The sequence below is a fragment of the Denticeps clupeoides genome, chromosome 8, assembly GCF_900700375.1.
Source record: "Denticeps clupeoides chromosome 8, fDenClu1.1, whole genome shotgun sequence".
NCBI classification, from domain to species: domain Eukaryota; kingdom Metazoa; phylum Chordata; class Actinopteri; order Clupeiformes; family Denticipitidae; genus Denticeps; species Denticeps clupeoides.
Genome location: NC_041714.1, coordinates 13,313,515 through 13,340,379, shown reverse-complemented (window position 1 = coordinate 13,340,379; position 26,865 = coordinate 13,313,515). Strand labels below are relative to the sequence as shown.

The 26,865-nt window shown below is 44.3% G+C and overlaps 2 protein-coding genes across 3 annotated transcripts; both read right to left on the bottom strand.

Annotated features, from left to right (window-relative positions):
• Positions 1-309: 309 nt before the first annotated feature.
• acoxl (acyl-CoA oxidase-like) lies at positions 310-20,897 on the bottom strand. Of its 2 annotated transcripts, none has more exons than XM_028988702.1 (19): positions 20,712-20,897; positions 20,502-20,598; positions 20,289-20,375; positions 20,076-20,162; positions 18,873-18,971; positions 18,541-18,655; positions 18,370-18,456; positions 18,197-18,269; positions 17,969-18,101; positions 16,990-17,024; positions 14,948-15,064; positions 14,452-14,605; positions 13,636-13,725; positions 10,907-11,016; positions 9,809-9,920; positions 9,289-9,376; positions 8,250-8,320; positions 5,923-6,024; positions 310-1,654 (listed from the first exon to the last, which is right to left on the bottom strand). In XM_028988702.1, the coding sequence occupies exons 1-19, from the start codon at positions 20,825-20,827 to the stop codon at positions 1,478-1,480; spliced, it is 1,950 nt and encodes a 649-aa protein (XP_028844535.1). In that variant the 5' UTR covers positions 20,828-20,897; the 3' UTR covers positions 310-1,477. The 2 variants fall into 2 exon arrangements, with proteins under 2 accessions (XP_028844535.1, XP_028844534.1); XM_028988701.1 differs by lacking the exon at positions 310-1,654 and adding an exon at positions 1,666-2,340.
• Positions 20,898-22,564: 1,667 nt separating this feature from the next.
• Positions 22,565-24,712, bottom strand: LOC114796045 (sulfotransferase 6B1-like). The gene is made up of 6 exons (XM_028989880.1): positions 24,500-24,712; positions 24,074-24,186; positions 23,556-23,645; positions 23,153-23,279; positions 22,966-23,060; positions 22,565-22,881 (listed from the first exon to the last, which is right to left on the bottom strand). Exons 1-6 carry the CDS (start codon positions 24,690-24,692, stop codon positions 22,711-22,713), a joined length of 789 nt encoding a protein of 262 aa, XP_028845713.1. The 5' UTR covers positions 24,693-24,712; the 3' UTR covers positions 22,565-22,710.
• Positions 24,713-26,865: the final 2,153 nt, after the last annotated feature.

Genomic DNA, 26,865 nt, shown 5'->3' with positions numbered 1-26,865 from the left:
AGAATTTGTAGGGTGAAGATTTCAGAAGTTGGAAGAGTTCGGGACGTTTAGGGACCGTGTGCAAAGTGCAATAAAACAGAGTTTCTGGTGGCACGTTGGACATGGTCTCGCGATGTCCCCGAAACCTGTTTTGAATGAGGCGTGGCAATATCTAGCCATATGTTATTTTAAGGCACAGAAATGAAACAGTAACCTTGTCTAAGGTCAGTGGCACATTATTCAGCGATATTCCATGTCGTGCTGCAGCAGGAGAATTTGTGCTAAAACATTTCACTCTAAATATCAATTCAATTAAGCAAAGACATTACACAGGTTTCTATACAATTTTATTTTATCCCATAATTTACATTAATCAGGTATGGTTCACTGTTGTAATAAGGTGGAATGGTGTGTTCCCTGGGCTGATCTGCTTTCCCAGGTAGATGAGTAATCATCACCTGCCTTAAATCTTATTTTCAGTTTCGAAACCTGCAGTTCCTCACACGCTCAGAGGATTGTGCTTACCATGGACAGGGCTAGTCAGACCGGAGCAGGGATGGGCCTTGTAAATATTTGTGGGGGAAAATAATGGCCGGAAAACGGCGGATTTCATCTTTTGGAGGTTATAAGCTTCTCTGATTTCCTGAATGAAAATTAGGCAGTGACTGAACAAAGGATGGATTCTTTTGGGCCTTTTGACTGTGTAAGTTGAAAGGTCAGAATTTCCCAGCATGGCCCTACTCCTGTAAACGATTTTCGAGCCACTTTTGATCTGGTAATTGAATATATTCCAGTTCTCCAATCATAGCTTTTGTAGGAAAGATTCAAATTACTTAAATGCTACATTTGTGGTATTACACAAAATGCATATTCAAATGCAATTTAAAAGTGACAGAGTGAAGTTAGCATGAATGAAGACTGTAATTTGATTCACATGAAATGATCTCAGTATATTCCCCAGGGCCTATTAGTTTGAAAGTGAAAGTGAGATCGAGCTTCAGATTAGATAATTGGGATAATCCCGGTAGTTGAAGCAGCAGGACAACTGGGGATATAAATGTAAGGGATATTAAACAAGATTTTAATCTCAGTAACACACTTGGTACAGTGCGAGTATGACCTTGTCTGTGAGAGTGGAACAAAAGGCAGATATAAAAGTTTCTGCAGAATCTATGCTATTTTATTGACAATATGCTAAAGTGAATGTAATTAAATGGGTTTTAATTTGGTACTGAGTGAAAGGTGCAACACACTAAGTAACTCACATTAAGAAACATCTGGATGGAATCCACCTGGTCTCCACCTGATCCTGTTTCTGGGGCACCCTTCACTCAGTAGCGCCCCCTCTGAACTTGTCTCAATAAAACACAACCTAGACTGAAATAACGTTCCCTATAGGCTCACTGGTCCATGGCACAGAACTGAGCCGTATGACTAGATGATTGTCCTGCCTCGTGCAAGGTGTGGAACCATTCTACTGCCATTCTACTGCATCCCTTCAAAGCTTGGACAGGGTCTTCTGCACCGCAGGGGCCTCTGGCTGGGAGTAGAAGGCCCACTCGGCTCTGGGGTTTGACACGCCAGCGATGGGGGCCTGGATGCAGCAGGCGGGGATGTTGAAGTCAGACACTACTTTCAGCGCCTCATCCTTCACCGACTTGCACAGATCCAGCAGCTGAAAGGCAAAGGCAGTGGTCAGAAACTCACCCAATAAACTATGTTCAATCGCCTTCTACAAAATTACTCATTTTTTTATTAATGTGGATGCTGGTGATGTCAAAGTTCTGACTACAGGGCCTGAGGTCAGTCGCCAACCCTGGCAAAACCAGGGTAAAACTGTCAGAAAAATCGTGCCAGAACTGTACATCAGGCATCTAGGAATAAAAAGTCCAGACTGGAGCTCCCCCTGGTGGGTGGAAGTAAAAGAACACAGTTACACATATTTACATAACACTCACATCGGTTTTTATTAACAGCTGACAGCACATTGGCTGCTGGATGGTGCCGTGAAAGTTCTGCTAATCCACAAAGTGTGTTCTAGCACCTGGGAGCATGCATTTTAAAAGAATGTAAGAAAATTCCCAGAAGCCATGATTCAGTGTGTGATTCAGCTGCACTTGGAGAACCACTGAGCCACAGAGTGGAAACAGTGTATAAGATATGGTCACCCCTCGGATACTGACACTGTGGAGGAGAAATGTGGAGGGCGCTGTGCTGATCTGAGATCATCCACACTGTTCGCTCTGAGCAGCTGAATGTGTCAGGACTTGTCTGAATGAAGCTGCCTCCATCCTGACCAATGCAGATCAACAGTGAACTGAAACGGCATGGCCGCACGGGTGAGACTGTTGCCCTCTTTTTCTAGTTAAACATAAGACAGTAGAAAAAGGCAGATTTTTGCAGTTCTGAATTGTGCACAGCATCCACATATCTAGTATAGAAGGAATATGTACCATGGTCTCACACACACACACACACACACACACACATATATATATATGTGTGTGTGTTGTTAATTGTTTTTAAGGCAAGACAACAAATGTCTGTGTGTGTCTGGTGTCTGTATGTACATAAAATTGGGGGCACTAAATGCCCACAGCATGTTATGAAAATATCATTTTGTTTTCAGTGTTTGGATTGGTATGATTCAATAAACATACATGTGAAACAGGCACATGACAGTTGGTATCATATGTTATACGATTGTCTCTGTGCATGCCTCTGTTTTGGAGGGTGTGTGTGTTGGGGGTGTGATGAGTAGTTGGTGCCTATGTATGTCTTTTTGTGAGTGCAGGGCCGGGGGGAGTGGGAGAGTGTGTGTGTGTGTGTGTGTGTGTGTGTGTGTGAGAGAGAGAGTTGGGGGGTGTGAGTGGGGGTGATGAGTAGTGTGTGCTTATGTGTGTGTCTTTTTGTGAGTGTGTGGCCAGGGGGGTGATGGGCAGCATGTGCCTGTTTGTGAGCACAGGGCCAAGGGGGTGTGGTTGGGTGTTGGGGACTGTGTGTGTGTGTGTGTTCAGTCCAGTCCCTGGTGACCGGTGTCATGTGAGAATGCTGCTAGGTCAGTAGTAGTGACACGCTGGTGTGAAATTTCTCAGTGTGTTGTGAGGCCTTCAGAAACCCAGCGCCATTACGGAGCATCTCTCATTACAGCCGTCAATAAAGAGCAGCGGGGGGTTGTTACAGCTGGCTGCATGGGAAACACACACACACACACACACACACACACACACACCATTACACAGAGGACGTTTAGTAACTAAGCTCCTCATACCAGACCAATATAAATACAATTTAACTCCCAATGGAATAATGAAATTCTACATTGTTTATATGAACCAGCCGCTTACGTACGTTGACAGCATATTTTCTGCCATTACGTTGTGAATTATTTGATCAGCTTATTTTCGTGTGTGCGCCTGTGGTTGTGGGACATTTTCCCCCATGTTTTAGACCTTGTCGAAAAAACCCATCATCACCAGCGTGTTACTGACACCAGACACCGAGTCACAGGAGAGGCTGGTAGCAGTCATGCATTTCACTACATCACCGCATATCCAACATAACCAGCCACTATCTATATCTAATAAAACTGTTTATGCACCCGATAACTGTGTTGATTTTTTATGAGGCTCCTGGCCGCTGTATCAGAGCAGCAGCTCTGCACGTAAAAACAGATCTATCTGTGCAGATGATCAAGCTCGGGAGCGGAGATCACTCTCTGGGATTATGAGTCAGGTGGAGTGCTTCATTTGAATGTTTTTCGCTTCACAATGCAGCACGATAGGCAAAAGCAGCCGCCGTTATCTTCACCGACGTGTTTTTGCCCGATCCCACAAGTCCAACCCAGTCACGACTGGATATTGACACCCGCAATATAAAACTCTCCGAAAAAAACAAGATTGTGGAACTACATAACGCTGGAATGGGCTACAAGACCATCGCCAAGCAGAAAGATGAGAAGGTGACAATGAAACCAAATGAAAGAACCATAAAAAAAAGCCAATTTCCCTCAGTATGGAGCTCCAGGCAAGATCTCACCTTGTAGAGTTTCAAAGATAATAAGGATGATCTTGGAAGAAGGGTCCCAGAACCACATGGGAGGAACTTGCCAATGATCTCAAGGCAGCTGGGATCAGTCACCAAGAAAACAGTTAGAAAGGCTGAAATCCTGCAGAGTCCACAAGGTACCCCTGCTCAAGAGAACATATACAGTTTTGCCACTGAATATCTAAATGATTCTGAGGAGGACTGGGTGAAAGTGTTGTGATTAGATTAGACTAAAACCGAGCTCTTTGGCATCAACTCAACTCGCCGTATTTGGAGGAGGAGGAGAACAGCTGACTGAGACTCCAAGAATACAGTCTCCATGGTCAAACATGGAGGTGGAAAAATGATGCTTTGGTGGTGTTGTTCTGCAAAGGGGATGGGATAACTGTGCTGTATCCAAGGGAGGATGGATGGGACCATGTACATGTACAAATGTTGGTTGAGAACCTCTTTCCCTCAGCCAGGGCATTGAAAATGGCCTGGAGAGGATCTGCTAAGAGGAGTCGGAAAAAAATCCCCCGAGATACATGAACATCTGAAAAAAATACATTATAACTATATTGATGCATTTTTTGTGGATTTTTTTGTTATTATTCCATCTCACTGTTCAAATAATGAAATTATAGACTTTGTTAGTGGGCAAATTTACTAAATCACCAGGGAACCAAATAATTATTGCCCCCACTGTGTATACCATATTCATTAACAAAATTAAAAACATTTAAAAATGACCTGCATTCAGGGACACTCCTTAAAAATGCCACATTTACAGGACGTCCATCGGTTGCTCTAAGAATGATTGAACTGCATTACAGCTTTGTGCAAAACATCATGAAAACAAAAGGCTGAATAAGCAGAATAAATCAAGAGAATCCTGTAGACGTAGTGCTGTGGGTAGATGGTCTATGTTATCCATGTTTTTAAGTTGTGAACCACTGTGACCTGCTGACCGGACGGATCCTCAGTCCCCTCGACCCGGTTATGCGCGGGGCTCTAATGATGCAGCTGGCTGTTTACTCACAGCCAACCGCGAACAACTGTGAAAAGCAGGTGGAGTAAGTGGGGAGTATGCACTGGAATTGATCCTTTTATTTATTACAAAAGTATTACACAAACTTTAATGAATTCACCTCTCTGCATTTCTGGACTTGTATTAGGGAAAGGAGAAATATTTTAAACATTTATTTCCAGGTAAGAGGTAAGAATATCTTTGATCAGAACCAAACCCTTGTTTTCTTGCATAATGCATCTGTGGTATGCATCTATGGTAAAGTGTGGAGAGTGTCAACTGAAAAGCCTGGCAAAGCTCATTGAGACGTACTGCATGTGATTTTGAGCTATATAAGAGATAAATGTTGTTGTTTTTGTATTCGGCCGCAGAAAACATTAGGCATCAAACAAAAATTCTGATCAATGTAATCTATTAAGAATAATGACTTATTTAATAACCCAGAGACAACCCCATTGATTTATGGATTTTTCTCATATACTATTGTAAAATTATCCCCTGCAGTGATTCATTGACTGTGAAATGTCATAAATTATGAATATCTGTAGCAGATTAATTCAAATGTACATTTTTTCCAAAAGGCCAAAGCCACCCAGCACCCACGAAATAAAAAGTGAAAAAGACAGATGTAGTGTAATTAGTGAGTAGTTTCTCTATGGTTTAACACTGGGCATAGTGTACCCTGCAGTGTCCAGGGTTACCAGTGTGGATTATGTGGTAACCGAAAATGACACTACTGTCACTAACTTATTTTGGATACGTTTCACTAGTTGAATAAATAATGAATTTACATTGGTTCCTTTTATATCAAATTCATAAGTCTATATGCACACACACACACACACACATACACACGAACAGCGTGACAGGGGAGGTGTGGCCCTTACCTGGGTGCGAATCTTTCGGCTGGTGGCGGGAGTCAGGTATTTGTGCTCCAGGTACCAGGCCCTCTCCTGGTACACCAAACTCGTACCATGCAGGAGGCAGAACTATTCAGAGAGATCATTAAAAAAGAATATTAAACAAAAAAAAAGCATTTCCTGGAAAAAAGGAGAAGTGTTTGTGAGCAAGACCTCAAACCACAGAATATGTTACTCGTGCGCAGGATGTGAAAAAACAAAAGCACAAAAAGGGGGTGGAAAAAGGGCAGAGTCATCTCTGCTGCTCTGATCCTCAGGCCGCTTCAGGTGGTGCTAAGAATTAACCAGCAGTGAAGATCAAAGAGCTGACCTCTGACCCCTCTATTAAACTAACTGCCTGTCCAGGAGAGTCCTCAGATAGGGTTTCATGACTTTGGCTCCCTGTTTATGTGCACAGCACTGGGGGGGTATGGACTGTGTGTTTGTGTGTGTCTGTGTTGACGGTGGTTCTGACACGGAAACTGAAGTCTCTTTTCTCTGCCCATTCCAATCTCTTCCTCATATGCAAACTAGGAATTGGGAGAGAAAAACACGAGCAGAGCCGAGACTTATCTCTGGTCTCTTGACTCCACCCACAGTTGCCCATGGACGTCGGGAAGAGAGCCTGGATGCTGGACATGGTCCAGCGAGGGACAGCAGTGGCCGCGGGAAGGATCGGGGCTGAATGCGGTGCGTGCCGACGGCCATGCACCGCTGGTTGGGGGCCAAGGTGCTTTGCAGCATCCGTCCGAACCCACATGGAGGCCGAACCATGAATTAATGTTGGACTGCAACATTTTCACTGGGCGGTGAGTGGCACGATAATGACCACGGTCTGGCAATCCAGTCTACAAAAATAAAACAGCCCACTGTAAAAATAGCCCCAGTTGTATTTCTTTGGTTAACCATTCAGTTGGTCAGGCAGAGAAGGCGGGGCCCAGAAGGACACATCCCCTGTGGAGGCCAGACTACACCAGTCCCGGTCATTCACTGAACCACACAGATTTAAACGTGGTGACTGTCTGTGAGGCGCACAGGAACTCATTTAGATCCAAACAAGAGAACAATCATTTACATTTACATTTAAGACATTTATCAGACGCCCTTATCCAGAGCGACTTACAATCAGTAATTACAGGGACAGTCCCCCTGGAACAGCTTAGGGTTAAGTGTCTTGCTCAGGGACACAATGGTAGTAAGTGGGATTTGAACCTGGGTCTTCTGGTTCATAGTTAAGTGTGTTACCCACTAGGCTACTACCACCCTTGATCAATGATCACAGGCCTGATTTATGCAATCTGGAAGACGGTGAGGAAATGTCATTACTCTTAGCATGTTCCTGCTTTTGTGTCCATTACATTCAGCAGTTAGAGGGACAGTCCCCCAGGAGACACTTCAGGTTAAGTGTCTTGCTCAGGGACACAATGTTAATAAGTGGGATTTGAACGTGTGACTTTGTGGTCTTCTGGTTTATAGGCAAGTGTCTCACCACTAAGCTACTGCCACTCCTACCCACTCAGTACCACTTGGCTGTGGTTGTGCGCTCTGAATGTCCACATCAGGTGACCCCAGGCCTGAGATCAGCATGGTTCTGCTCTACTGATGCACAGCTGCACATAGGTGACATATGACAGGAGGCCACGTGATATTCTAAGAGAGAAAGCAAGCTGGAAGTGTTTGTGATTCATGGAAAATTAATTTCAAGAAGTCGTGAAAACACAGATTATTAAATCTGATTATGATGTTTTGTGCATCTCAACTGAAAATATTTTTAAATGAATTCTTTACTATATATTTGTTAATTAAGTCATATTAAAATAACAATGTTCATACCATGTAATTTATAATGATGTCTAAAAATATGTTCCTCCAGTACACAGAGAGCTTGAGCTGAAGCAGAACAGTGTCCTCCACACTCCTGTGAACGTTGACAGAGACACTTTGTCGAGATACAGGGACCCCTCAGACACTGCTCCCCATGTCAGCCCTTATCTTCCAGGCCCAGAGGCTCAGGCAGCTCCACGGGCCCCACAGGAGCTCCCACTGGGTAGAGCCCCCATGAATCAGTTCATAAGTGAAGAAGCACAGTCCAACTGAGCTCCTCATGAATGCAGTGGAAACAACACACAATTATTGTGCTATTCTGATAGCAGCTCATTACCATGAGTGTGTGTGTTAGCATGTGTGAGCATCACTGCTGCCCGCCGCTTCAGAAAAGTTTCCATAAGTTCAGACTGATGACTCAAAGGGTGAGTACCCTATTTCAGAGCATGTGGTGTGGGCTGAACTGGAGTGGAAACTGGTTTCACACGTACCTTTGAGAGTAAGGCGTGGTCGTCTTTAACCTGGCATTCTTCAATGGCCAGAGCAAACTGCTCCAAGGTCACTGCGAACACGAGAAAAGAAAAAATATATGAGCCGCAGAGATGTCTTCTGACAAATGACAAAAGGCTGATATCACAGGCAGGTAACCAAAGAGCCTCTGACGTGTCTCCCCCCAAAAAATCAGCAATGATCCCACACATACCTTTACACTCAGACCACTACAAGTTTCACGGATTTAATATGGAATAAAGGATTCATCAGTAATAGAGATTTAATGTGTCATTAAACAAAACGTCTTCATCATCATCATCTGCTTCACATGCAGCACTGGTGTTTACTACAATGGTGCAGGTTGTTGTATATTGTGTGTGTGTGTGTGTGTGTGGGAGGAGAGTGAGTGGAAAGATTGTGAGCATGGTGGTAGATACAGCCCCGTATAACTGCTCACCAATGAACACAGAAAGAATGTGCAGCGTGCAAAACAAAGCCAATATGGCGCAATATAACTGATCAAATTAATTAATATGCAATTGTATTTCAATTATTTAAGTATAAATAAAAGCTCTTTCAGAATGCATTGCCAATTGAAAACTAATGAACACAGTTTTTACTGTGCAAAAAGTTTTGTTTTTTTTGTTTAAATCATGCTACCAGTTGGTGTATTTTTTTTGGCCAAATCTGCATGTTGGTGTATTTTTTTTGGCCAAATCTGCATTTTTTGTGAGTGCCATTTGGAAACTACTAGAACAGTCTTTTGAATTTAGAATTTCTAAATGATAAAAGTCTAACAATTAATTTGTTCATTAATGTCTAATATTCAGTATAATTAATAGAAAAAGTTACACTCCAATTAGTTTGACTAATATTTACTCCATAAATTCTTTTTTACACATGAGCACAAGAGAAAATTAACAATTAAAAACTTATACTGGCCTTAAAGGAAGCTTTCTCCAGTTAAGTCCCATTAATTATATTTACAAAGAAACACACACACAGATGAAACAACGTTTGCTCATCCTTATCTCCCACCTCTGTGAATGTGAGCCAGTGCTAAGCCAGTCACGTGGTGCAGACAGGAGTTCCAGGCTCCGAAAAACTCGTCTTTGTTCTTCTCTACCTTCAATGGAGAACATAGGTAAACATCAAAGCCAGGTTCCTGCAACTGTTCTGTTCAACTGTTTACACCAATGTTAATGATCTGTGCTGGGATAATGCCACATGACCACATGCCATAAAATTCCTCTGAAATGCTCCAACATAAATAATCTTATTTCTGAATAAGAGGAAATATGAACAACAGACGAACACATTAATTAATTGTACCTATGCCATTTTGTCAACCAATTACATCTTTTACTAGTGGTCAGATTTGAAGCAAAAGACAAATGTATGTAGGTAGGTGTTTGTAGGATTGGATCAGTGTTACCCAGGCAGCAGAGATTGGGAATACATGAAGATCTATGCAACTGAAACTCTTTAAACCGCATACAGTAAATGGCTAGAGACAATGGTGTCTTTAATAAAGTGTCCAGCCTAGACAGAGACTGACCTTGGAGTGGAGCCTGGCCACCAGGCTGCGTTGCAGCACCCTCTCCCTGTAGCTCAGTGCCTTCAGCAGGAAACGCAGGTCTCCCACTTTGTCGACAGTAATGCCCAGGAAGCTGTACCAGACCAGACAGAAGGGTTCTTTGCCACGGATTCTAATCCCTGAGCGCCACCACAAACCCATAGCAAGCATCAAAGCCAATCAAACAGAGGGCAGTATTTCACCTCCATCATAAGAAACATCTCACTCCCTCTAAACATCGGATTCATCTCCTTTAAATACACCAGCGTCTCAGTACACAAACCTCCAAACCACAGAACCTGGCACATAACTGGTAACCAGTAGTAGTAGCTGGTAATTTAATTATGCTGAGGTCGACCAAGGACAGACTGGAGGCTACAATAACTCAGTGTCGCCTCCTGAGGTGCAAACAGGCATTACAGAACATATTCAGACTCTTCTGTAAATGTAGAATTTACACTTTGCACCTTTAAGCAGCAACATGACGGTTTAAAGCTACATGCAGCTAGATTTTTACGCAACCCTGTTAATTACAACTGTGGTTTCAAAAAGCAAGTCCTACAATCCTACAATTATTCAGAAGCAGACAGAAGACGCTTTATGGCTTTTCTATTCATAGACATCTGCCAAGACAATCTCGTGTCGAGACTAAATGTCTAACAACTGGAAAATGACAGTGGCACAGGGAGCATCATTACAGTCACCGTGCCAGTGACAGTGCTGATGTGTACATTTCTGTAAAATTAGTATTGAAAATCCAGAGCATAAGACCTGAGGAAAGAGCTGAATTGGAACACTGTGTAAGTTTGTTTGTGTGTGTGTGTGTGTGGATGCTTGCAAATGCTGGGCGTAGCAACTATCTGTGTTTTGGATGAATCTGGCAGAGTAATCCATTTAAAAGGGACATTACAAACAAGAAGCGCATTATTCAGGGCGAACTCCTACTGTTATCTTGCCTCTGTTTTGCTTAAGGGAAATCACAGCAGCCTTTCATCATGGTGCTCACAGCCAATTTTACAGAATAACAACATAACAGCGACGGTTAAACAGCCAGACTTGAGTTATGAGCAGGAGACTCACCTGGTCCTGAGGCTGTCTGAGGCAGAGCTCGTCCAGGTTCTGATGAGTCCACTAACTGGACTACTAAGCAATTGCTTGGCGTACTGGGTCATAAGTTCACGCACAACCACCTAGAGACATTGAAGGGTCAAGGGTCAGTGAAAAAAGTGATGGATTAATGAAATGGCTGGAATGACCATATCTGGGGTTGAATATTATCTAACCCCTACAGTAATCTCTACAACATTCGCAAGATTCGGCCTTTTCTCTCACAACAGGCTACGCAGCTCCTCGTCCAGGCAATGGTCATCTCCAAACTCAACTACTGTAACTCTCTCCTGGCTGGAACCTCTGCAGTCACCATAAAACCACTCCAGATGATCCAAAATATGGCAGCCCGTCTCATTTTCAATCAGCCAAAATACACCCATGTTACACCTCTTCTTACCTCCCTCCACTGGCTCCCGGTAGCTGCTCGCATTGAGTTCAAATCCTTGATGCTTGCCTACAGGGCTGTAAATGGAACTGCGCCCTCCTACATCAACACACTACTACCTAGATACACTCCTACACGCTCTCTCAGATCGGCAAACGAAAGGAGACTAAAAATTCCTTCTTCACGGGGTCTCCGATTCCAATCATGTCTGTTCTCCGTTGTTGTCCCTGGCTGGTGGAACAACCTGCCCTCCTCCACACGACTAGCCGAGACTATCACCACTTTTAAGAAGCAGGTGAAAATCCTTTTGTTCAAAAAATATTACAGACAAATTTAACACATACACATGCATACACATTGAACAAACAAATACAAAATGTATAAATACATTATAATTTTTCTTAGTCTAGCACCCAACACTCTCCGAGCATGCTCTTCAATGACAAGTCTAAGCCTTATCAGGGCTCTTAGTTTGTATACTTGATATTCTATAGAAATCGAACGAGAATTGCTGGTGTCTTCCCATTGTAAGTCGCTTTGGATAAAAGCGTCTGCCAAATAAAGTAAAGTAAAGTAAAGTAATGTGTCACATGGCTACCAATGCCTTTCATCTCCAACCACATCACACATTCAAGTCTAAAACTGACAAAATAAGCTTGTGTAGGTGTGTGTAAATCTCTAAATCAGGAATAACAGTGGTCTTATAATTGAACCCTGAGGTACACCTCTGCAAACAATTTCATACTGTAGATATTAGCGGCTATAGCTCCTAATGAAGTTACCATACCAAGAAACTGACTGTCTGGAGAGGCTCTGTGTTAATTAGAGGGCTGATTCTGGGGCATGAAAAGGAGGTAAATCTTCAAACTGGTGGCAGAGGAATGGCTCCATTGTTACCTCTAAAGAAAGCCGTAAAGACGGCTGTCTGATTTTTCAGGTTGGCTCAGCTCTTATCAGGGGGAAGGGCAGTGGAGGTGGCTCGCAGGCCTTGGTCTTTCTCCTTGTGACTTGAGCTGGAACACAAGCGCCTCATCCATTGACCACATTTTGAAAATACTCATTTTTAACTTCAGTCATTACAAACGACTCCCTTACTCCCCTATAACTCAATTAAGGACAAAACCTTCCTAGTGATGCCAAACTCCCAGTTATTCCCAGAGACACATGATCATGATTATAATGCCGTTATCATTACCACTGTGTCCTCTGGCCTATATGGGAGGGGATGGGGGGGTCAGTCAGGCACGACAGAAGAGGTTTTCTCTGCTGAATGCTGGGGTGATAAATGGCAAGAGGATCAAAAGAAAACGTTGTTCATTATAATCTCAACAGCCAAACACATTTAGGGCCAGCATGTCACCGTATCTACGCCTCAGGCACCTGCTGCAGTTTCCCTCCTAGGTCACATAATGGTGTTAAAAATACGAAACAAACTCTTTATGGATGCAAAACAGACTTTGCATGCACACGTTACCCAGGGAGTTGGGGAATTATTTATTTTGGTATTGCACAGCGTAATCTAATTTCAGCAGCGTGTTTTCAGGCCTCCCAGTGTAGACAGTCAATGGTGACCTTGTATGTGTGTGTGTAGACCCTTGCCTGCAGGCGAGTGTGTTCTTCCCACCACACACACACACACACACACACTTCTGCCTCACAGATGGGCCTCCAATTAGCTGGTAGTTATTTAATAACCCGTCTTCCAGTCATGACATCTTTTTATCCAAATTTGATTGTGAGCAAAACAATCTCTTAACGTTCACATCATCACAATTTCTGGGTCAATTTGATTCATTAGCTCCTGGAGATGAATGTGAGGTGAATGCAGACACTGCTTGAACTCCAAACATCTGCTATAACTAGTCATAAAAATCCTCTTGCATCTCGAATAATTGTGTTAAAAAAGATATAGTCAACTCCTAGACAATTATGTATTGGTGATCAATTTTTAAATAATTTTGAGTGATATTCTAATAACTGGAGAAAATTGCAAAATCCCCCAAAAATTGGCACTCGATGTGTAATAAGCATGAATGTCTCAATTTAAAACGGACAAACTTAATAACCAATTTCACACATTTCCAGCAACTGCAGTATCCATAACAACACACGTTCATGTGGTAAAGGTATGCATAACAATAAGCTTCCTTTATATGTGGTGAAATGAAGAAAAAACACCTGAATAAGGGCGTGAAGCAGAAACCCAGTCTGGGCTGTGAAAATGTTTTTTTTTTTTTTTTAATTAATTCTGCACACCCGATTTATTAAAATGTACAGAAAAACGCAGTGGGTCAGCACTGAGCTTGATCTTTACCTGCAGCATCACCACATTATCCCCTTCAAATGTCACAAAGACGTCTGAGTCACACTTCAGAGCCGGGATCCGGTTCTCCATCATGAAACCCTGAGAACACAACAACACACTCAACTTCCAAATGCAACCACAGTGTGTGTGTGTGTGTGTGTGTGTGTGTGTGTGTGTGTGTGTGCGCATGAATATACTTTTTGTTAAAACAGGTCAGTATAAATATCAGGTCTTTGGAAAAAATATGCAAGTGCACAGAAATAAAACAGATTTTGAGATACTGAATGAGTATTGGGTTGAAAGGAAGCCGATGTAGTTTTCTGTGTGCAGAAAATGTCACAAGCTGGGGTACAGAAAAGCACCAGCACGCTCCCCCTCCTCAGGAGGTGCAGATCTGTGGTTTATCTTTATGCCTTTACCGTTGCCTTTTTTTGTTGTTGTTGAAGAAAACGCATTTCTGAGACAATTACATCTAAATAAAAAGCTGTGTGATCTTCACCCTGGCCCAGGGCAGTTGAGAAACATACGTGAATATATCTGATCGTGTGTTTTAGAAGAGCACCATGGCAGTGGTGCAAGGTTGGCCGTCCGAAATGGAAATGTTTTTTTTTGCAGTTTGGGGAAGTTGCTGTGACCTCAAAAGTCACCACACACAGAACCAAAGCTGCACAGAGCCAGATCAGGAAAAAATTAATAAAAACAAGCTCCGCAACCGCACACAATGCTGCTGTTGTTCGGAACAAAATAAAACTCTTGCGTTTTAAAGTGTTGCTTTTTCCCCCTCCCCCCCTCTTGAAAAAATCACATGCCCCCCAAAACACTCACCATGCCCCCCGTGCATTCGCGACACTCCTGAAGACAGGCCACGTTCTCCCACGTGCTGTAGGCCTTCAGGCCGGCAACCAGGGCCTGTAGGAAGCGGCTGCTCTGGAGGTCCTCCCCACGGTACAGGGCCGCGTCGATCAGCCCCGCGGCGTACCTGCCAGATACGCCACCCATTTATTTCGACCCCCAATCTTCACATTCTCTCCCTCCCTGGCTCCATGCATCAGTAGCAGGGCTGCACAAGGGACCCCATTGCCACACCATAGGAAAAATAAACTTAAAAAAAAAAAACTTCTTTTTGTTTCCTGTAGTGAAATTTACAGGCAGTTACTCAAGAGTTACTTCACACAGACCTACATATATTTTACAACCAGTCAGTAGGAGCCCAGGATGTCTAGGTCCTCCCTGGACATACCATGTTTGAGGAGAGACCCCTCTAGTGGTCATGAAGCTCAATAAACAGTGCTATTGCCATCAAGTTGTTGCTGGTGGGTACCTGGTGGTGAAGGTCAGCGCCAGCACAGCGGCCAGGTGAGGCATCAGTCTGAGGTACTGAGTCTGGTGCTCGATGATCTTCACCTCGTCCTGGTCCTTGGGCCCAAACTGTCGCCGACTGGAAGGAGAGAATCACACCAGAACCATGAGAAAAGTGTATAGCTGTGTCTGTGTGTGCGTTGTGTAACTGAAGGTGTGGTAGCATTTAACTGTGTGTTGGCAGGATGTATGTGTATGTGTTGTTGTATTTATATGACCATACTGACACTTCATGTGGATTTATGGTATGTAGCCTAGTGTGTAACACACTCGCCTATGAACCAGAAGACCCAGGTTCAACTCACACTTACTACCATTGTGTCCCTGAGCAAGACACTTAACCCTAAGTTGCTCCAGGGAGACTGTCCCTGTAACTACTGATTGTAAGTCGCTCTGGATAAGAGTGTCTGATAAATGCCGTAAATGTAAATGTAATAATGTACTGTCAGAGCAGGCTGGATATAGTGTGTGTGTGTGTGTGTGTGTGTGTGTGGCTGTGTGTGTTGGCAGGATGTACAATGTGAGTGTGTGTGTTAGTGAGTTGTTATAAGTATATGTGTATAAAGCTTTGTGAGTGCGTAGCTCAGTGCAGGTATGTATCTGTGCCAGCGTTTATGTGTGTGTAAATTTAATAATGTACTGGAGGAGTAGACTGGATACCATATCTGAAACTTGTGTGCATTTAGAAATGTGCTAGTATAGTGTGTGTGTTATGTGTGTGTAAAACTGAGCTGGCAGAGTACACTGGATGTAACGCGTCTGTAACTGTGTGTGACCCTTCTGTGTAGGTTGTGTGTAAGGATCTAAGAAGTGGTGTGGGAGAGCAGTAAGCAGGATGTGTGTGTGTGTGTGTATATAAGTGAACTGTATATGACTCAGTGTGTATGTGTGCTCTGCTGTTTATAAGTGTGTATGACTCAGTGTGTGTGTGTGTGTGTGTATGCGTGCGTGTGCGTGTGTGTGCGGTGGAGCAGTAGGTGGCTGCGCAGTGTGTGGCTGCTGAGTTAGAAGTTTGTGGCGCGCTGCAGCCGTGCCGAGCGCACCTGGGACCACCGCAGACTTTATCTGCAGATCACGCCCTGCAGGTGGCTTCACACACACACACACACACACACACACACACACACACACACACACACACACACACACACACACACACACACACAGAGAGAGAGAGAGACAGAGAGAGAGACATTGAGCCAGGGGTGAGGAGCAGAGACAGGGCTCCTGAGCATGGTTGCAGCCTGTCTGTGTGTGTGTGTGTGTGTGTGTGTGTGTGTGTGTGTGTTTTTTTTTGTGTGCATTCCTCTTTTGTTCTCTTGACTGGTGCATCACTGAATGCTGTGTTAAACCAGACAGATTCGGCAGCTGACGGGGACTGGGCTTCGTCTGGCTTGTTGTCACCTCTGACCCCCGAGTCTCCACCGCAGAGCAGTGCACCTGTGTTTTTCTTCAGAGAGGGGAAGTCCTCACCACCGAGAGCCCCCACCGCCGGCGCCGTCTGACGTAGAAGTAGACGCATCTAGAGCTGCTGCTGGTGGTGACAACACTTTACAGGACGGGGGGAATAATGTCTACCTATCATGTGTATATATGATGTGTGTGGTGTGGTGTGTGTGTGTGTGTGTGTGTGTGTGATTGGGGGAACAAAAGAAAATCTGCTTGATGTTTCCCCAAAGCAACCCCCGTCCTCCTCTCTCTGTCTCTTTGATTGTGGGGATGCCGAACACTCCAACAACCCCCCTGCCCACGCATCCACCTCCTCACCCGCCCTGCCGCCCACGCGGCCTGGCAGGCAGCCACGCCGCACGTGGAGAAGCGGCAGCAGCAGAGACTCCCTCCGAACGGGATGTTCTCTGTGGTTTCTGACTGATTTCTCTCATTCTCGTCTCTTTGTTCTGATCTTTCATTTCTATTTCAGCACCCGGTCGCTTTTGTACAAGAAGAAATCACCAACAATCAGTGAAGCAGATGAACAGGTTAAAAGGACGCAGGGTTCCGTACCTGTGACTGTAGCGCACAGCAATGATGAGGCCCAGCTGTGGAGAGCAAGAGACACACACACATATGTACACATCAGAATAAAATACATTTCCAAAATGAGGTGTGAACGCGCATGTAACAGAAATTCGCATTTAACACCAAGTCATCAGTAATGAAATATGGCACTCAGATGTCATACTCCATACTTGCTAAATTTGTGATAAAATTTCATTTCTGAGAGACTGGGATGAGAACTGTCTGACACGTTATTAAAACCCAAAAGGAGAAATCAATGTGGCTGGAAGCAGTTTGACTAGTTTGGAGCTCAACATGAAATGAGAACTGGGACTAAACGGGTCTTTACAAAACAAAAAATTAAATTTGCCAAAAGGTCATGTGGTCTGTCCAAAGTGACACTTGATCCAGATTGATGAGTACATGAGGGAAGTGAAGCTTGGTCCCTACTGTTCAAGCCTGTGGTGACAGTGGAATGATCTGGAATGGCTTCAGTTGGTCAGGTCTGGGTACATCATGATTACGTGGCAATAAAATAAAGTCACCTGACTACCTGAATATACTGAATGGACATGCTTTTCCATCAAAGTTGAATCTTCGGGACGTGCTGGAAAATTCCCTCATCCTACAATATTACTGAAACAATGCATGCTGTAATCACAGCTAAAGACGCTCCACACAAACAGCAGCGTGCACGTGCAGCGTGTCTTTTCGTTTTTGGCAGGGCAGTTTAGTTCCTATGTACTGGATGCATGGCGCCATCTGCTGGTGGAGACTCTTACAGTGCGAGCAGTGGCTCCATCTGAAGGGGTTGCATTTTCATGCATTATACACGGTACAACTGCACTTGCATACCTCTTCATTTGTTTTTCATTATTATGTGCTACAGACTTGAGCTGACGGATGGAGCGCAGACAGCAACGACACACGCGAGCCCATCGTCCTTCTGGACTCGACAAGAGTCGCACCAAGTTACGACGGGTACCTTCATGGCTGCCATGGCCTGGACCGTGAGGCCGAGGCGGGTGGGCGTCAGGGCTGCCAGCATGGCATTGAAGCGGCTGCTTTTACTCTGAATGGGAGACGAGTAAAGACCATCTGCCGACACGTTGCCAAACCTGGAACAAATACACACATGCAACACTACCTATTTGCCTACGTACTAAATAAATTGATATCGTCAACAGATCCCTTCTGCAGTGTAAAGACTCACTTGCTGAGGAGGTTTTCTCGTGGTATCCGTACGTTGTCGAATATCAAGATGCCGTTGTCAACACCATGCAGGCCTGCAAAATCACAAAAATAAAAAATTGTGAGATCAAAGCCTTTCAGCAACGCAGTGAAGGAGGCAGAGCAAACTAGTGACCCCAGGTCAGACCCAGTTACCCTCTTTGTGCTTCATGTCGATGACTGTGACGCCGGGATGCAGGACTCCGTGTGGGTCTCGGACCGGGACAACGAAACAGTGCGGACCTGAGAGGAGAGCGCGCTTACACAAAGTCCACATGGACAGCATAGCACAGCACATGTAATACTGACACACGTTACACACAGTACCTTGGGCCTCGCCATTAACGCTGAGCTGGGCAAAAACAGCAGCATACTGGCCCTTCATGGCGTTCCCAATGTACATCTTCTGAGCATCCTCGCACGGGGTGTGTATGACAAACTCCTGGAAATATGATTTATTTACAACATTTTTACTTTCTCTGTCCCTCAGGAAGCAGGAATCTCACATTTGGACTCATTTGGAAGGGTTAGATCTCTATTTTAACACAATGTGGTCTGCAAAAGAAACAGATTTTCTGCTCATATTGAACACCTGCAGGTCAGTTATGCAAATCGGGCCTGCTTTCGAAGTCAAATGAGGGCGTCACATGGTGGCTAACCTGCATGGACGGTTCATAGCGTGCCTCAGTCAGGATTCCGCGGACATTGCTGCCATGACCTCGCTCTGTCATAGCAAACATGCCGGTGAATTCCAGCTCCTGTAATCCAACATACACACAGATCAGGGCTGACGTCACCTTAATCACATCACATGACAGTAAAAAGGCGAAGTCCCCATAAACAAGTAAAAATACGAACAGAACGTGAAGAACACTTCTGATATCATATCTAAGATGTTCTCTTATCTAAGATGAGCGCACCATGTTTCATGTCACTGTGTAACTGGGGGTCAGAGGTCACCCGCCGTGATGGAGAGGGACAGCCCAGGTTTCTGCTGATGTACTATGATCATGGCTGTCCACTGCTCACTGAACTAGTGAAATGAACAATACATGTGCAAAGCAACAATAGTGCAAATACTGCTGTGCAAAATGTGCATTAATAGATAATATTACTCAATATAACAGAGGCAGTGTGAGAGTGTCAGTCCAAAGATGAAAGTCCCTGAGTGTTCAGGCATCTGATGGCCTGTGGAAAGAAGCTATTGCCCAGTCGGGCAGTGAGGGCCCGAATGCTTGGGTACCATTTTTCCGGATGTGCATGTGAGGGGTGTGTAGAGTCCTTCACAATGCTGGTGGCTTTCCTGATACAGCGTGTTTGGTAAATGTCCTTGCAGTCTGATATGGTGCAGTTCCCAAACCAGCCAGTGATGCAGCTGGTCAGAATGCTCTTGATGATCCCACTATGGAAGGTGGTGAGGAGGAGACTTCCTGCCTCCGCAGGAACAGTACAGTATAGTTGAGCATGGTCTTCATTAACAGCCTCTTGAAGCGAAACGGGACTTCATAGGCACGGGCACGATGGTGGTGGCCAATGTGAACTTTAGCCTCAGTTTAAATGAATGGAGTTTATAGTTACAGTAACTCAAGTTTAGTGTTTCAAACGATTACGAAACCTAATTAAAACCATGATCTCTGAGGCATTACTTCACTCCTTCACAATACAAATCTATGTCGATCAATAAAATATGGTCTCATGACAGTGAACACTGACACCATTGATATGAAAGTGGCGATTAGCAATACACAAGCACTATAATTCACTATTTTTACGCAACGTCCACCGACGTCATCTTGAGCACAGACCCAGAAGGGATGAGAACTAACTAAAGATTGTGACAGCTAGCCGGCGGTCACACTGACCGACACAGGAAGGTACCATTTCGTCTTCTGCTCCCCGCTGCCAAGATTGTTGATGGCTCCGCCATACAATCCGCAGACCACGCCCAGCTGTGGATGACAGGACCGATGGGGGGACATCACGTACGCGCTCTCTTACATAAACAGCATTAAGAAAATTTGCCCTCGAGGCAGCAGAAAGAGTGAAGCCAGGTCATAGTCTGACAGGTAATGCACCTTCACACCAGTTGCCATGTCGGCAGCACAGACCAGCTCGGCGATCCCCAGGCTTTTGGTCAGAAAGCCTCTCTGTCCCTCCTTCACCTGCAATTTAAAGTCCAGGTAAAACGTCAGTGGTCAGAAACAGGGCAGGGCAGGGCAGGGCACACACACACACACACACACACACACACACACACACACTCTCTCTCTCTCTCTCTCTTCGGTTACCTGATCTTTGAGTTGTTTCTTTATCAGCGGCAGCCCCAGTACATGGCTGAGCCTCTCCGCAGTCAGATCTCGGTTCTGGTCCAGTGTCAGGTCGTAACTGGGGGAGAAGGGATAAAAACAAATCAAGCAACAGCGCGACCCCCGACCCCCGACCCCTGACATTAGCAGGTGCGTGCACGGACGCAGGAACGCAGGGAGCGCGCCTCGTACCTGTTGGACTGGAAGAGCGCGCATCTGGAGATCTCCCTCCGGATCTCAGACTTCGCCTCGCAGAATTCCCCGTCGAGGAATCTGGCGAGAGAGCTCGTGCTGTCCAATTCGGCCATTGGGGAGACATGCAGGCGCGCTCGAACAGACGGTCCAGCGGTGCAGCCCAGTTGGCCCGGTTAGCCCCTCCCACCGGCCAACTTCCGCGTTGGCGGTGACGTCACAGGCGCGTTTAACCAGTGGGAAACCCAGATGTGATGTCACGAATCGAAAGTAAATGAATAATAATAATGTTAACAGCAATAATAATAAACTTGCTTACGAGACATAAAAGGTGTTTGTGTGTGTGTGTGTGTGTGTATTTGGTGTAAACACCAAAATAAAGCCACATGCTACATGAGTTTTAAAAACGCATTTACTCAGCATGCATATATCAATTCATAATAATGACATTTTACTTTTTGAACACTAGACACCGATTCAGTTGTGACTATATACATAACACGAGTATTAAATATATGACCTAAATGATGTTTTAAAATGCTGATTCACAAGCAGAGCCTTACTTGGGCATTACGTTGCCCTAATAAGAAATTTTTACAGCAGGATACACAGAAACAAAAACATCCATGCACCCCATTTCCTTAATTTCCTTCATCTCATCACCATTTGCAATACAGTTCATAGTTCAGAAGAGCTCCCAGTTGAGTTCCAGCAAGATGTTTCTCAAACGCTGTGTCCATTTCTTCACTCTGAGCCTGGCTGAAGTGATTTTTCCAGTCCCCAACCTCCCCTGCAGAACACAGGTTAACAAAGTTCAATAAGATGGAAGCAAATCATGCCATTCTTTGTCAAAGACACTCCACACCAGCATGAACCTGAGATCACGTTAAACATTAGATGGAGATATTATGCATTACCAAAGAATCTAATCAATTAATACATTTTTTCAGTATGAACACTAGAAATTGTGTGTTTTCTTATAAATCAGTCTGGTCATTTGTGTTATTTAGAGTCCAACATTTTCAAAAGAATTAAAGTCAGTTTTGTGCAGTTTCTCTGGCAGGGCTGGACTCACTGTGAACACCGTTCATTTTACTCAGCATGTGCCTCCCAGCTGTAAAAGCAGTTTGACAAAGAAGAAGAGTGACGAAGTACAGCATTAAATAACCTGACCTCCACCTCCAGCTCTATACATGCTGCAAAGGGGTTGGAACAGCTTCAAACATTCACAGTGCGCCTGCACAACCCAGACTTGGAAACTTCAGATCCAGAAACCCCACAAAGATATGTGAAAAGAACTGATTGTGAAATGGCCTATACTATATCCACCTGAAAAACCGACAGTTTTTGTCCAGAAAAAAAAAGGATTCACAACAAAGACAAACAATCCATTATATTCATTAATTCTTCTTTTTTTATTAGGCATTTGTTACAAATATAATTTGAAAACCATTCATGCAAAGTGTATCAATTTCTTGTGTTCCTGTTATATAATTGTTTTCATTGACCCCTAGCTCTCCTGTTATACAGCTCCTCCCTATAATTTCTGCTGAAATGTCATTGGCCAGATTTCAGGGTGTGCCAGAGAGTGAAATATGCTGTGCTTGGGCAGTGTATACAAACTTTCAATTGACTCCGTTTGTCAATACTACACTAATAAATACTAATACTAATGTTAAAATGAGCAACTAATTTTTGCTACAAACTGGTTGGAATAACAGGGTAGAAATAATAAATTCACAATTAAAAGAGTGAAAGTGATGCGATTGTCATGGTGAAACACAACACAGCACACTGTAAGTAATGTGTCCTCTGCTTTTAACCATCACCGTTAGTGAGCAGTGGGCAGCCATGACAGGCGCCTTGGGGAGCAGTGTGTGGGGATGGTGCTTTGCTCAGTGGCACCTTGGTGGTTTGGGGATCTGAATTGGTAACCTTCTGATTACGGGTCCGCTTCCTTACCCAACCACTGCCTTGAGTGAGCGAGAAAGATGAGCACTTAGACACACACACCTTTCCTGAAGAAGATGCTGCCCATGTTGCCGTGGGAGCTATGGGAGCTCTCCTTCATGGCCCTGAAGGTGCTTCTGTCTGCGATGGAATTTACTGTGTCTTCGCCCAGATTGAAGCCGAAGAAGTCTGACACCCGCTGCACTCCTTTACTCAGGTCCTGCAAAACATAAACATGCAGCTATGACAGTCTGTCACTAACACCTCCACGTAGGCCATGGAGCCAGTGGAGCTACAAGCTTACTTGTTTTAGCTCCTCATAGGTTATAATCAGAACATTGGGGTCGTCCATCTTCTTCTCCCAGGCCAGCACATGGTCAAAGTAAGAGCCCCAGGCCACTGAGAAAAGTTTCATTCTGTTTTGAGATCTACAATGTGCTATTCTTCTTAGGACTCAGAACATATTTTAGGATTACTGAAGGGATCATCACCTTCTCCTGCAATGAAGTCTTTGTAGAACATGTCCCAGGACTCAGCAGATGGCAGAACGGGGTTCTTATTGGAGAAGTGATAATATGAAACAGCTGTGTCCTTTGGGTTCCTAAAAATGACCAGAATCTGTGAACAGAAAAAATGTTCATGCTAAGACGAGTTCAGAATCTCCCGTGTTTTGATTGGATTGTAACCCATCTCATGATTAATCTGTGTAATTTGCAAACGCAGGAAACCCAAAGAAAATGTCCTGAGGCGCATTCATGGCATAATGATTTTTAAATGTGTTTTAAATGTGGAAATTCCTGTCCACCTATGTACTCCGACCCTACACCACATCTGTCAGTATGGAACATATACAGCACTTGTGGAGAATGGAGGAATAACCATGGAAACACAAACCTTTGTTTTCTTCTTGGTGAAAGATGAGGGAATGTTATCTGGGTGCATGTGGGTCCCAATAAATCTCGGCGAGGGGGCTTGAGCGAAATGCTGCAAGGGTGAGAGAGGTGTGAGAAGAGAAATGCGTCGGGGACTTGTGTATATTAAGGGAACAGGTTAGTGTGTAAACGTGTGTCAACACATCAGTTCAGCAGGCATCTGGGCATCTCAGAGCAAATGTGAACTTCTGTCAATGCGATTGGTCATGGGTGGTCTGCAGAAGGGCCCCTCAGCCAACATCATGTTAACATTGTGTCTGTTTTTGAGGAGCCCCTGGAATTATTACGACCTTTCACCCCATTAGCGATGGCCCTGGGTCTACATGCACTCATGCATTTAGACCATTTCTTGTTAGTCCATATGAACTATGGATTCAACAAGAGGTGCAGAGGTCATTACAGCTGACAAACCATGTTATTCTGGATCAAATATGCTTTTTTGCACATTTTGCTAAATATTTGAAGTCATTTAAAACACACCTGCAACTGTTCTGGACCAAAGAACTCAATAAGTGGAGGCTTGCTGTCTTCTCTTCCCTGCCCAGTGGCTGCGGAGATTATTTTCCGAATCACTGCGACCATCCAGTTAAACCCTGTGAAAAGTGGGAATTATCAGACAAGCTCTGCATCTGCATCCTCAGCGGCGTTTTAAAATGCTACACATGAAGTAAAAACAGCAAAGGAATGTGGGACCCCGCAGTGTGTTCTGCGTAAAACTCGAGGAACTGCTCTCGAGCTCTCACTTTCACTACATTTGGGGTCCAGGACGGAAAGTGCTGTCATTCCCTGGGTTGGAATGTTTTGACTCTGTGTCACCAACAAGCTCACCTGCGCTCACCAAATACAGAGACAATGATCTGTGCAGCCTCTTTAGATATTATCCCTCCACAGTAAACCGTTCCTTACCACATTTGGGGTAGGCCACCAACATCACATCATCTGGTCTGGCTTCGATGTCCTCCAGGGCCTTCAGGTTCTCCTCAGGAGCCAGGATGACCGGGTAAAGAACCCCGCCGTACCTGTACAGTTTATCCTCCTCCTTCACGGCCTTGGCGGCTTCGATTCTGGCCATCATTTGGTTTGATAAAGGAGACCCCATGTTGCAGTCGTGCTGCTGAGCTTGTCCGTCTGCTGTGTCTCTTGTATGAGGCCGGGGCCTTTATGTACAGTACTCTGTCGGGGGGAAAGGGGGCGTGGCTTCAGCTGTGTGGGTGTGTGGTTGGAGTAAAAGTTACACCACCCTCACAGACAGGGCTTGTGTGAGAAGAGAGGCTCATCTGGTGGCGTGCAGAAGATCTGGTTTGGTCGATGGGAGGTACTGATGAAGGGAAAAATGCTGTTGGAGGGACCGGTTTCAGAGTGACGGAAGATCCTTGAAGACTTGATGACACATGTTCAAGTAGCAAATCACACAAAAGTCACCTGGTCTTCCTCTTTTCACTTCTCAAATCTGCAAAACATCCAGCCTTGCCTCAGTGCCCCCCTCCCCACCATCTGGATATGCTTACATACTAAAAAGCATCCGGAGGCCCTCGCTCCTCCATCCATTCATGTGTAGAAACAGAAACGGTCCCATTCTACGAGTGTCACTTGATTAACGGCGTCACCACAATGTGACCATTCACAGGTCAGCGTGTATAAAAAAGGCCCCCATCGTGGAGCTTGGCTGCGCATTTAATGCTAGACGATCCTTTAAATGCAAGACGATGAAGACAGACTGCCGGGACACAGCCCACCCCCCTGTGAGGAGCGAGGGGGGGTCCAGAGCCAGAGAGAGATGGAGAGGCTGTGATAACACATTGTGGAGCAGGTTTGTTTGGTTTAACGTGGTTCTCCAGGATTAGTAATGAAAGGGCGAGTTGGGCGAGACGCTAAAGTGATGTGATATGTTTTGACTGGGGGCATTCAGGGGTCTGCATGTTCCAGTGCCACACATCAGTCTGTTTACAGCTGCCATTCACACTCAGTTTTACATTTTGATTCATGGTTTTGGTGGCTATATTGGTCCCCTGAGACATCTGACCACTCGCTCCTGGTTGTCGAGGATCGCCCAAAGTCTATGGAACGCTCTGTCAGACTGTAAGACTCTCGTGTTTTCAATGGAAATTAACCAACATATGAATTTAGCCTTTGTTTGCATGTCTTTGTACAGCTCTCTGTAATGACATTTGTGTTGCCATTTAGATGTGTATAAATAGATTTCATTTGATACCATGGCTAGTGTAAAGTAACCATGCTCATGAATGAATAATGGACCATTTTTGTGACAATACCTACCTTAAAATGTCCTAACCCACATTGTTGCTTCTTTATTGTCATATGGCATAAGGAATCAGCGTTGATCAGTGATCAGTGATCAAAAGTGTTTGCCCCCGGTCTGATTTCTTTTTGCGATGGACTTTTTCCATGTTAGTCACATTTGAATGGTTCAGATCATCAAAAAATAATAAATATTAGACAACGACAGCACAAGAAAACACAGCACATGTGTTTTTTGAGTGAAGGATTTTATCATTAAGGCAGGAAAAAAAAGCAGTTCATGCCTGAAAACGTTCTCCACAGTGCTATAAAAGACTCATTGCAAGTTATTGCAAACACTTGATTGAAGTTGTTGCTAATAAGTTTGGCTCAACCAGTTATTATGTTTAGATGGCAAACACTTTGTCACACAGGGTCATGTAACCAATCAACAAAATTTATTTGTTATTTAGTCCAGAGAAGTGTACATTACGTGTCCATTATAAAGCTACTGGTCCATTTGAAGATCCCTGAAGCTGTAATGGTGGTGGTGGCTGTGTCTTTCATGAATATTTAAATTTGTTTGATGATCTGACACATTTAAATGTGACTAACATGGAAACAAGTAAGAAATCAGAGAAGAAGCAAACACCTTTTCACATCACACACACATACACAAAGCAGCATTCTCTTGTGTATGTGCATTACAGGCCAAAAGTTTGGACACACCTTCTCATTCAATGTGTTTTCTTTATTTTCATGACCATTTACGTTGGTAGATTCTCACTGAAGGCATCAAAACTATGAATGAACACATGTGGAGTTATGTACTTAACCAAAAAAGGTGAAATAACTGAAAACATGTTTTATATTCTAGTTTGTTCAAAATTGCCGCCCTTTGCTCTGGTTACTGCTTTGCACACGCTTGGCATTCTCTCCATGAGCTTCAAGAGGTCGTCACCTGAAATGGTTCTCCAACAGTCTTGAAGGAGTTCCCAGAGGTGTTTAGTACCTTGTTGGCCCCTTTGCCTTCA